General features: G+C 44.7%; 2 protein-coding genes across 3 annotated transcripts in view; one reads left to right on the top strand and one right to left on the bottom strand.

Moving 5' to 3' along the window:
• Positions 1-2,503, bottom strand: part of LOC118094392 (zona pellucida-binding protein 2) — a 25,767-nt gene extending 23,264 nt beyond the window's left edge. The window contains exon 1 of the mRNA XM_060282152.1: positions 2,424-2,503. The gene's annotated coding sequence lies outside the window, so the exon portion shown is untranslated. The remainder of the gene's footprint in view (positions 1-2,423) is intronic.
• The window catches only part of GLIPR2 (GLI pathogenesis related 2), a 22,664-nt gene continuing 12,060 nt past the window's right edge, over positions 2,181-12,784 (top strand). The window contains exon 1 of one of the 2 annotated variants that reach the window (XM_060282151.1): positions 2,181-2,339. In XM_060282151.1, the coding sequence (XP_060138134.1) occupies positions 2,213-2,339 (127 nt within the window). In that variant the 5' untranslated portion in view covers positions 2,181-2,212. Of the gene's footprint in view, positions 2,340-8,405; positions 12,610-12,784 lie in introns of those variants that run through there. The other variant, XM_060282150.1, reaches the window with a different exon arrangement.

Here is a 12,784-nt window from a genome sequence, read left to right as displayed (position 1 = left end):
AAAGGTGGAGAGCCACCTCCACGTGTCAAAATGATTGGGGTAGCTCAGCCTCTGTCTTGGCAGTTGACATTTTTAAAGTATAGCCTAGCCTCCAAAACTAGGAAAAACATTTTATTTTAATAGTGGATTCCCCCCCCCCAGAAAAGTAAGGGGGCTGTGGGTGGGCAGGCATTTTTATGCCAGTCATGCCATTTGTCCACTGCAAAAACCGTGCATTCAGGAGTGACTCTACAATTAATAACCACCTAGAAGCAAGTCCGCTCCATCTTCTGTACTTGAAGGCTGCTATCATGTCTTTCCTTCATCTTCTCCTGGTGGTACATGCCCAGTTCTTCTAGCTGTCCCTCACAACTTGTTTCCAGGCATACTCCAGGTACACCAGGTGTGTCAGAATCCAGGCTGGTACATGGGTATGCCAGGGTTAACCAAGACTGAATGTGGGTGGCTGGCTGCTTATTCTATTACTTTCACTTTTAAAATGTGTTGCCCTTTTCTACAATAAAACGATGCTTATTCCCAAGTAAATGCATTTAGCATCAGGGCAATGGTTTTATTTAGTGTCAGTTTCATTCCCGTAGTCACGATGCTTGTGTTATAAGCAAAAAATATGCCCTTATTCCCTTATGGGGTACACAAGGGCCCTTATTGGGTTCTCCATCGGTCGGAGAATATAACAGAGGCCAACCAGAGAATTTTGAGAAGCAAAGCCTTTATTTTGCTGTTGCAACAGGGTCCTTCCCCTCACACAGGAGAACAAGGAAGGAGCCAATTTAAGTGAATTTAAAATGCAAAACCGCACATGCTCAGAATATTTTCTTTAAATCTGCGTTGTAACACTGCCTTTTGTCTGCTTTTGCTCTAGCATATCAGGAATCTGGAAACTGCTGTAAAGCATGGATGGGGAGAACATAAACAACTACGGTATTGTGTGCTTTGCAACTGTTATGAAAAATGTACCCCAAAATGCGTTGCCTTTTAAGAAGGACAGACGCGGGTCGGAAGCTCCAAAATTTGCACTAAGTTCAGCTCCGCCGGGAAAATGACAGAGACCACGCGTTGCTGTCAGTGAAAACAAACAGATCCCTTTATTGAAAAAAATGCAGAAACTACAGCTGTAGGGTCCCTGCCTCTGGAAAAGGAAGGAAAACCCCGGGAAATGGTAAAGTCCCTTTTTATGCCCTCCTGTCCCTGCGTGGAAATCTCTGGACTGGGAGGGAGGGGGAGACAAGGGCGACGGGTGGGGGATCGGATTAGCTGGGTGCGGAGATGACTTTTCCTTTCAGATGGAGAGATGTCAATTGCTCTTCTCCTGTCGCTGATGGTGCTCCCTGTTGTTTGGCAGGAAGGGCAATCAGTCGAGATGGGTGCAGAGGTGGGGCAGTTCCTGGCGATTTCCGTGGGGTGGAAGTCCGCCCGGCAGGTGTTTTCCTCCAGGCCATGGAAGGGTGGGCTACGTTGAGGATGGCAATTTATTTGAATAAAGTTGTTCCAGCTAATCCCTCTATTGTCCGTGTGTCCTTGAATGGGTATAGGGTGGTAGTAGGGCAAGGTTCAGGTGGGTTGGGATCATACAGGGTTCATACAGAAAATATACCTGGAAAACATACCTAATACAGGGATTTCTAATTAAAAGGTAGCAGTCCTGACATATACAGTTCTAAGATATAAAACAGCAATTCTAATACAGAGGCAGCGGATAGAGATTTCATGGTAAGAGAACATATAATAGGCTGTATTATTAACTTGAGTAGGAAAGTGTCACTTTGGATTTGGGCGGTTTCCCCCCCCCCATATGAATTTATAACACAACTGAAGCACCACACACTTCTACCCAAAATTGGGGGGGGGGCATAAAAGGATTAAGTATAAAATTACATAGCTGCCCCACAACCTGTGCATCTTGCTACAATCTTCAACAGCTGCTTTTCAAAGTATGTAGCATGTTTTCAATTACTTTTCACACTCCCCACCCACCCAAAACTAGTGTAGCCTAACTTTCCTGTTACTTGATTAAACTGGTATGCAAAATCATATACAGTAGTGTTTTCCTGCGTTGCTGAGTGTTCTAGAAGATAAATAATCCCTCCCTGACCACAAAGAAGCCTCTACTTGAGAAAGGAACAAATGGCCTTATTCCTTATAAGGCATCACCCGGCAGCTTCAGCCCTGTGAATGCGCAATTGCGCTCTGATTGTTCGCAGCCTCTTGCTTCATGCAGCAGCTCAGAGCAGCGTCAAGGAAGCTGCAGGCGGCTGGCAGAAAAAAACGAAAGCAGCCTGAGGCTTTGGAGAAGCAGATTCTGCAGCTAAGCATCCAGGACGGGACTATGGGCAAGTCAGGTGGGTGAACGAGTCCGGACGAAGCTCGTAGCTTTCCTTGCTTTTAAACGACCCCCTCCCCCCCCCCAAATTCTAAAACCTTACTCCATTGCTTCGATGTGCATAGATCTTAATGGCTTCATCCAGTAGCCCGGAAGGGTTTTCTTTGTACAGAAGAAACCCGGAACTCGCTGCATAGGATGCGCGGCTTTTATGCTTTGGATTTGCCGTTACATGAATGAACTAGACTAAACCGTTAGGCAGCTGTTGCTTGCAGCAATAGCCATGGGAGGAGAATCGTTAGCTTTCAAGCAGTGCTTTGCGTTTCCTCGGAGGATGTGATTAAGAGAAGGCAGGAAGTGAGCCCTGAGCAGCACAAACCTATTTGGCAAGAATTCAAAATAGCTCGCAACATATGTTGGACCTTAGCCTGCTGCACAGCTGTACCGCCTAAGGTGAGAGGGAGCAACTTTCCTTCCTCCCGTTGTTACGCTGCTTATGCAATAGGATTTTGGCATCCCAACAAGCTGTAGGCTTCTGTGTTATAGGGTTCACATTTGGAACTGATACAGTACACTCAAGTTTCCGCAAGCAAGGAGGCTCTGGAATTAGACTGCTGTTCTAGAAGCTTCTTTGGAGCAAGGAACAGCAGTCTAATTTCTGGAGCAGCATCATTTGGCATCCAGAAGCAAGGGTGTCTGTGCAAAGCGGAGGGAGGAGATTGTGAGGCAGGTCCCATGGGGGCTGCCCCTTCTCATTCCTGACAAAGTTTCTGTAGCATAAAAAAGCTGTAAAACAAGCAGGAATGTTAATGTAACAGCTGCCGCTTTTCTTTGGCTAACAGATGCTGTAATGGCAAAAGCTGTATCTTTTACATGTCTACTAGCCTTGCAGCTTTTAAAGGCAAAACTCTGCAACTGTTATGTCTGGCAGTACCAAAGAACTAGGCCCGTTTAGGAGGCAGCTGTGTTCACAACACAGCAGCCTTAGAGCTCTGCATGTGGTGGGAAAGTCCAGAATGGAGAAAGATGTACAGTGTGTGTCTCTCTCTGTGTGTGTGTGTACACCAGGAGTATGAAACCTGTGGCTCTCCAGATGTTGGACTGTGGCCCTCCAGATGTCAGTCCCAGCCAGCAAGGGCAAGTTGTTGTTGTTGTTTAGTCGTTTAGTCGTGTCCGACTCTTCGTGACCCCATGGACCATAGCACACCAGGCACTCCTGTCTTCCACTGCCTCCCGCAATTTGGTCAGACTCATGTATCTAGCTAACTCATCTATCTAGCTATCTAGCAACATCTATCTATCTAGGACTGGAGCCTAGGACAGTGGCTGAAGGAACACAGCTTGACTTTCTCAGCCGGTGCAAGGAGGGGTCCTTAGCCGTTCTCCGCAAAGTTTGGGGTCAATCAGACTGAATCCCCAGTTACAGGTAGGTAGCCATGCTGGTCTGATGTAGTCTAAACAAAATAGAAAAATTCCTTCCAGTAGCACCTTAGAGACCAACTAAGTTTGTCATTGGTATGAGCTTTCGTGTGCATGCACACTTCTTCCGATACACAGTGTGCATGCACACGAAAGCTCATGCCAATGACAAACTTGGTTGGTCTATAGGTGCTACTGGAAGGAATTTTTTTATTTTGTTTAGCCGAATCCCTGAATGCCATCATTCAGGCGACCAAATCACCAAGCTCCTCTGAGTCCTCTTGACAATACCTCTTTCTCCCATTGTTTTTACTTGTAGGTGGAAGACATGGAGAAAGGGTGTGTGTGTTTTCATTCTCTCTTGGTCTGCCATAAACAGCAACAGGAGTGGTAATCATTAGCTGTATGTTGTAACTTCTGGTTGTGCACAAGGCCTGGGTGTGGGTGTATTTGAGGCTAGAAGTGTGTCTTAAGACTTCACGCAGCCTGCTTTTAACTGCAGCATCCAGCCAACAAATTTCTGTGTTGCTAATGCTATGAGTTTCTCCAAGCCTGATAATTTCAGGGTGCACACAATGTACCTAAAAATCAAGTGTCAATGTTCTTTGTGAAGTTGATGTGCAGAGTGTTGAATAAATGGGTGGCTTTGATGTCACAATCTTTTTGTCACTCTTCCATGGAACAGTTTTGCAATGAGAAAAAGCAGAAAAATGCATTTGTGGTTTTTTTAAGGTGCAATCAAAACATTTAATCAGGAAAGGGTACTCTCTGTTATAGAATGCTTTTCCCCTGGATGATGCTCATCAGGTGCACAGAGAGTTGTTTTTCTGAGCAAGGCACAAGCCCCTCAATAGTTTAAATTTGGAAATTATGGGTAGTATTTGAAACAAATGTTTGTTATGGACCTACATTAGGTCCATTAATTTCAATAGGTCTACTCTGAGTAAAACACAGCTGACTGACACCTCTAGTCTGTGTTATGGTGTGATGCTTCTGTTATAATTTTCTGTTATTTTTCTGTTGATTTAGAAGAGGTTTAATAAAACTTTCAGTATTTTGACAGTATTTTGAACTAAAAATTGATTTAAGTATTAAATATTTGAAATGGGCAAACATGAAATTGGTGCTTAAGCATTGGAGGGAAGGATCCAGAAGCCTGCCTGAAATATGATGTAGAAAACAAACCAAACCTCTGTGTTGCAAACACTGAAGTGAAAACCAAGAATAGAGCAACAGGTGGCCAATTACAAATGAACAAAAAATATATACAACGTAAAGGTAAAGGGCCCCTGACCATCAGGTCCAGTCGTGTCCGACTCTGAGGTTGTGGCGCTCATCTTGCTCTATAGGCCGAGGGAGCCGGTGTTTGTCCGCAGACAGCTTCCGGGTCATGTGGCCAGCATGACAAAGCTGCTTCTGGCGAACCAGAGCAGCGCACGGAAACGCTGTTTATCTTCCCACTGTAGCGGTCCCTATTTATCTACTTGCACTTTGATGTGCTTTCGAACTGCTAGGTGGGCAGGAGCTGGGACTGAGCAACGGGAGCTCACCCCATTGCAGGGATTCGAACCGCCGACCATCTGATCAGCAAGCCCTAGACTCTGTGGTTTAACCCAGTGGTCCTCAACCTTGGGCCTCCAGATGTTTTGAGACTACAATTCCCATCATCCCTGACCACTGGTCCTGCTAGCTAGGGATCATGGGAGTTGTAGGCCAAAAACATCTGGAGGCCCAAGGTTGAGGACCACTGGTTTAACCCACAGCGCCACCTGGGTCCCATATATACAACATATGCAATGTCAAACAAGACATTATAAAATATACAAGAAAATATAATACAGGGGTCCCCAAAGTTACCCGGCTTTGGGCCAGATGCCCGCCGCACCGATTGCGTGGTGGGCTGGAGGGTGGGGGAGCGCGCACGGCTGTGTGTGCCCATGCGCATGTGCAAACGCTATTTCTGGCACACTCCCGACCTGGAAAGCGCCGGAAATAGCTTGTGCACATGTGCAGAAGCCTCCTCCGACCCGGAAGTACACCGGAAATGACGCTTGCGTGTGCGCACAAGCTATTTCCGTCGCTTTTCCGGGTCGGAAGTCGGCAGCTGCGCCACACTGCGCCAGTAAGAGTGGGAGGTGGCGGCGGGTGTCCCCAGGGGGGCGCATAAAAGAGCATATAATATACACATGAAAACAATTCCAATAGGTCTCTGGAGGTCCCTGTTGATATGAATGGAACCAAATGGCAGAAAGTCATTCAGTAAGAAACAAGCTGCAAAGCTTTGTATAGCAAAGTTACAAAGTAGTCAGCAAACTTGTCATATTCCAAAGTAACTGAAGTATTCAGTGAACTAGTCGGACAGTGTTTCCGGAATGTTGCACTGTTTCGTGAGAACGTCTTCAGCGCAGAAACAAAAAATTGACGTATTTCATAAACGCATCCATCATAAGGGTAGATATATGCTTACAGAACAGTGTTCATAGACTCGTAATCATAGCAAGACACAGGATCAAATAGACCTTTGATGACTGAGGGTTACTTTGTTAGACAAACAGCACATTTCTCCACACAAGTAAGTCCTGTTTTGTTCAATAAAGTTTATTATCAGGAAGAGATTTTATTATTTATTGTCTTTAAAATTGAAATGACCTTTTTAAATACTATTTTATTGGATTTTATATAACTTTGGAAAGCTAAAAACAAAAAGGCATAACAACAGCAAAGGAACATCCCATCTCCCCCAGGAAAGAATTTTAGACTTCTTACAATATGTGAAATTGTCTTAGTTTCTGTTAAGTACCCTTTGAGGGTTCAGATAGTCATTACATGCAGAAATATCTAAGAAAACCCAAACATTTCTCTCATTCCTCTACAACAGAGCAGGAAACGTCTCTGGGAGCCAGATATTGCTGGACTCTCGTCAACTCCAGCTCCCTTTCTGTTGCCCACACTGGCTTGGCCTGATGGCTGGTGGAGTCCAAAACATCTGGAAAATCCATGTTGTTCTCCACTCCTACTACAAAAGCATCTTGGAAAGGGGTGGTTTGCAGTGGGAGGTCAGGAGGAGAGGGAGTTGCTTCTACCTTTCTTAACCCACCACTTGATTTGTATAATTAGAAAACAATCTGCATATGCAATTTAGGCCACCCAGATTTCAGGGACTAGAATGTAGAATATCTAAGTTTGCATCTGTCAGGTTAAAGGTAAAGGGACCCCTGACCATTAGCTCCAGTCGTGACCGACTCTGGGGTTGCGCGCTCATCTCGCATTATTGGCCGAGGGAGCCGGCGTATAGCTTCCAGGTCATGTGGCCAGCATGACAAAGCCGCTTCTGGCAAACCAGAGCAGCACACGGAAACGCCGTTTACCTTCCCGCTGTAGCGGTTCCTATTTATCTACTTGCATTTTGACGTGCTTTTGAACTGCTAGGTTGGCAGGAGCTGGGACCGAGCAACGGGAGCTCACCCCGTCACAGGGATTCGAACCGCCGACCTTCTGATCAGCAAGCCCTAGGCTCAGTGGTTTAACCACAGCGCCACCTGGGACAGTGGATAATCTGTCAGGTTATCATTTAGCAATAGACCGTGCATACAATAGAAGAAAACCATAAGAAACACAAGTATCAATGTCCTAAGACCACAGAGCTACAACAGCCCTTGAGCAACAAGAGTAAAACCTGAAAGATTTTCCCGTTTAGAATGGTAAACAGGCTGCTACAATATTGAAAACATGCTTATAAATATGCTGGCAAATTTTAAAAAATTCATTCCGCCGATAAGGAATGACTGTTTGCAAGGGGAACATTTAATAGCTTCTCAAAGTAGGATGTGGGGATTTCCCCCTGTATATGTGAATCTGTTCAACAGCAATGAAACTTAAATCCTCAGGTGTATTCTTACCTTCCAGGAAGTGAAATGTTAATGGAGCCACAAATGGTTTTGTTGCAATCTTTCTCCTGTGCTCACTAATCTGTAATCTCAGGACTCCACTCATTCGTGAACAAGGACACAATATTACTTTCGTATACAGCAGGCACGCCAAACAGGTAGATCGTGATCTACCGGTAGATCACGGGACGTCTGTGGTAGATTGCTGGTAGATCACTGGCTCTCCCCTAAAAAAGCTCAACATTTTCACCCTGCCCCCCCCCAAATGTGGCTCTCCCCCCTAAAAAAAGCTCAACAGCAACCCAAAAGCGGGCCTCCCTCCTTCTTAAAAAAAGCTTAACAACTCTGACCTGAACCCCTCTGTGAGTAGATCGCAGTCTCTTGGGAGTTGGCCACCCCTGGTATACTGTACAGTGGTCCCTCGGTTTATGAACACAATTGGTTCCGGAAGTCTGTTCATAAACTGAGGCGTTCATAAACTGAGGCGAACTTTCCCATTGAAAGTACCCGGTAGCAGTTCGAAAGCACATCAAAGTGCAAGTAGATAAATAGGTACCGCTCCCGTGGGAAGGTAAACGCCATTTCCGTGCGCTGCTCTGGTTTCGCCAGAAGCGGCTTAGTCATGCTGGCCACAAAAGCCGGCTCCCTCAGCCTATAAAGCGAGATGAGCGCTCAACCCCAGAGTCGTCCGGGACTGGACCTAACGGTCAGGGGTAAAGGTAAAGGGCCCCCTGACCGTTAGGTCCAGTTGCGGACGACTCTGGGGTTGCGACGCTCATCTCACTTTACTGGCCTTTAACTTTACCTATATGCAATATTAAGTCTGCTCTGGAGTAGTTCTAGTCCATGCTAGTGACTGAAGCAACATTTAGCTTCTAGTAAAATATTAGCTCGTGGAGCCCAACACCCTCCCGACTCTCAGGGTTGGGAGATCCCTATCTCCGTGACTTCTGAAGGTCTTCCCACCACTCTATAAATCCTTTTTACGGATTTGTTAGCTTTGCAGATATATAAACAAGTGGCTTTCAGGAACCTTGGTCATTAGCATTTTTTTGAAGACTTGAGTGGAAAAAACCCCAAGATAATGACTCATTGCAGGCTGTGTAATAGATTTCTGTATATATGAATCACAGTTAAAAGGAAGGGAAGCTGTACTGTTTTCCAGAAGTTGAAAGTTCTCCTGCCTGCTAAGATCCACTGAGTGGGCTTGAAAACGGATAGATTAAATTGCAACCAAACCAGGAGATGATATGAAACACAGAAGTTGGCGAACTAGGGCCACATTTATGAATTAACCAAACCCAGCTGTACCAGTGGTCTTCTAGCCACTGACCCGCAGTGCTATCTCATAACCATCAAACTAGCATTGCTAAAGTCCAGGGGCCCACCTGAAATATGCAGGATCTAAACCAAAGTAGGCAGTCAATGCAACTGCATGAAACAGGCAGATTTCAAAGCCTGAATCACACAACAAATGCCTTGGGCTTTTCAACCCCAGCATTTTATCAGCAGATAATGGATTTTAAGACTCAGGATGTGCCAGCCATTCTACCTGAAATCCCCAGTATTGCACACACAAGAAACCCACATTGGCTTCCAAATGTTTAGCGTGGAAAAGAGGAGACTGAGAGGAGATATGATAGCCATCTTCAAATATCTGAAGGTCTGTCACATGGAAGATGGAACAAACTTGTTTTCCCCTGCTCTGGAGGGTAGGACCCAAACCAATGTCTTCAAGTTACAAGGAAGGAGATTCTGACTAAACATCAGGAAGAACTTTCTGACAGTAAGAGCTGTTTGACAGTAGAATGGTCTCCCTTGGGTGGCTGTGGACTCTCGTTCCTTGGAGGTTTTTAAGCAGAGGTGGGAGGGACATCTGCCTTGGATTTTAGTTGAGATTCCTGCACTTCATGGGGTTGGACTTGGGTTGGGTCCCTTCCAACTATGATTCTATGATTCTAAATCCCAAACTCTCACCTAGAATAAACCTTCCTGATCAACCTCTGTGTCTAAGCAATATTTCAGAAGGTGATGCACTGGAACTGGGTATTCCTGTTAGTATCTCTTGCCTGTTCCATAATTTCTGGAACTCCCTCCCTTTTGTGAGAGAACTTGCCCAAGCAGTGCTAAAAGACACATAGTAAATAGAGTAGACTTCTTTCCAGAATTAATTGGGGTAAATGTGTGGGCATTTATGTATTAACTTTATATCTCTTCCTTCTTCCCAAAGGATTTCAAGACAGTATGCATCTTGTATTTATACAGCATTGCAAAGTGCTCAAAACACTTTATAAACATTAACGGGATACTTTGGGCTTGCAATTATTTGAAAGTTGTTCAGGAATATGTTATCTCCATTTAAATGTGTGTTAGGATCACATGCTTAGGAGTTATGTCTATACTGTACTGACAGATCTTGCATTAGATCAGGGAATATAACTCTAATTCACTTAATCGTTTTTCTAAAGCAGCTTCTGCTTCCAAGTTTCTTGGAAAGTCCAGCTGCTCCCTTCTTTTCCATGAGCCCATCGTGCTGAGATTACCAAACTGACAAAGCAGACTCTGTATCTGGATGCCTTTCAGACTCCAGGGGACAGAAACGGGAAGCGAATTAGTCATTTATTGTTCATGTTTCTCAGGGCTAGCACAGTTGCATCTTTAAGAAAGGATAACATTCCTTGACTGCTGACTGGATGATTTCGGCTTTATTTCAGTTGTTGTTACCGTATACTAGGAGGCTCCATGTCTTTGTGGGGGAAGGGGGGAGAGCAATATTAGAATTGCATATTTTTATAACTCTGTAAACGTAGAATTTTATGTTCCTGTACATCTTCATTGAGTTAATAAAATGTAGTTGTTTGGCAGATCTGCATATTAATTATCGGCTATGGAAAGTTTAATGTGAGGCACATAATGTAAATCACATTATGCAAAAAAATATGTCCTAAATCTTAATACTAAATGTGGTATCTAAATCTGGCATTCTATATTGCAGGGCATTTTAAGACTACCAAATTAATAGTTAGTTCAACAATGATTGGGAGAGTCATAGCTCACTAGTAATTTACATGGGGAAGGTCTCAGGTGTGGCTTTGGAGACCTTGGAGGACCTGCTCCGATTTGGATCTGACAATAATGGGACAAATGGCCTCATTTGCACCTTTGCATATTTGGTACTCGGAAGTGTAGGGTGTTGTACAGTGAACACATTGGTAATGGGATGGAAATTATGCTATCCGTCCTCTTCTGCTAAATATAGGGAGTGCCTGTGCTTATTTGACCCAAGCTTGTGTACTGTTCTTTCTTTTTAAACATAAATATGGGTCATTTCTACACAAGGATTCTTTAGCACTGTTATCTGCTAGAAGAGGCATTACAAGTGTGGTTCTGCGTAGCGTGTAATATAGTACTTGTTGTTGCTGTTTAATCGTTTAGTCGTGTCCGACTCTTCATGACCCCATGGACCAGAGCACGCCAGGCACTCCTGTCTTGCACTGCCTCCCGCAGTTTGGTCAAACTCATGTTCGTAGCTTCGAGAACACTGTCCAACCATCTCGTCTTCTGTCGTCCCCTTCTCCTAGTGCCCTCAATCTTTCCCAACATCAGGGTCTTTTCCAGGGAGTCTTCTCTTCTCGTGAGGTGGCCAAAGTATTGGAGCCTCAGCTTCACGATCTGTCCTTCCAGGGAGCACTCAGGGCTGATTTCCTTCAGAATGGATAGGTTTGATCTTCTTGCAGTCCACGGGACTCTCAAGAGTCTCCTCCAGCACCATAATTCAAAAGCATCCATTCTTCGGTGATCAGCCTTCTTTATGGTCCAGCTCTCACTTCCATACATCACTACTGGGAAAAACATAGCTTTAACTATACGGACCTTTGTTGGCAAGGTGATGTCTGTTTTTTAAGATGCTGTCTAGGTTTGTCATTGCTTTTCTCCCAGGAAGCAGACGTCTTTTAATTTTGTACTATATTCCCTATAATAACCCCTCAGTTCTTGTCCACACAGCAGAAACAAAAGTGTTTTGTGCATTACTGACCTAGGATCTTGCTCTAAGACTGCAATCCTGGGTATGTTTAAATCAGAATCAAGCTTCTGATTTACCCCCTAGAATGCACACTTAGGAATGCAGCCTCCACTCACATGGTGTGAAGTGATTCATGCTTCTTCTGGACACTGGCGTTATTTAAGTTGGTACTTCATTTACTGATTTGCTTTTTACAATCATAGCCAGGGGTGCCAACTTGAATAAAATATTGTGGGGGCCCAGGTAAGCCCCACCCTGCATAATCAATTACATAACACAGTGCACACACACTATTTGAATGGCAATGCCCATCAACTTTGTGGGGGCCCAGTCCCCTCAAGTATTTTATTGTGGGGGCCAAAGCCCCCATGGCCCCTAAGAGTTGGCTCCTGTGATCCTAGCAATTGCAACATTTGCTTCTACATTTTTAAAATGATAATTTTATTAGTACACATGCACTTTAGTACAAAACAAATTGAAAATTAAAAGGGGGGCAATGATTGCTGTGGAAACAAATGGGGGAAGGGGCCACATGCTGTAGGGACAGGCTGGCAGAGCACCGCAACTATCTTACTGAAGACTCCTATTACTAGGTGCATTAATAGTGCTTTGCAAGTTTACACCCACCAGGCTGGTGCTGCAGTTGCACTGAAAGTAGGAAAAATCATCACAAACTTTCTTGAAAAAGATGAGAGTACAAAGTGGAACAGATTGGAATACAAATAGTTTGGCGGAGACGTCACTTGGCATCTTCCCAACACGAATGAGTGATGCACATTCCAGAGAAAGTCATTGCACTACTAAATGGAATAGTTGCAAACTTCCCTGCTTCCTGGAGATTAAGCTGAGGTTTCATGCAAAACTATTCAGAAGATCCAATGCATCAACAAAGGAAGAAAAAGTGTCCAGCACTGAGGCAGGGAGGACTGGAAATGCTGTCTTTTACTCTGCACAGAAGGGTAAGGTGAAAAGCAATATTCCCACCCAGCCCCACTGCAGCCCTGGGACAAGGAGGTGATGCTTTTATGTATTAATTAGCTGGCCCTGCACGCGTTGCTGGGCGTTAGTCTGTCAAATGGAGGGTAATAGGCCCCCTTCAGATCCCCCTGAGCCGCAGAGTCCCCCTGTTTTACA

This window comes from Zootoca vivipara, chromosome 13 (assembly GCF_963506605.1).
Source record: "Zootoca vivipara chromosome 13, rZooViv1.1, whole genome shotgun sequence".
In the NCBI taxonomy this organism is placed as follows: domain Eukaryota; kingdom Metazoa; phylum Chordata; class Lepidosauria; order Squamata; family Lacertidae; genus Zootoca; species Zootoca vivipara.
Note: the sequence above shows the minus strand (reverse complement) of the source record. Positions and strands in the feature narration are given on the sequence as shown.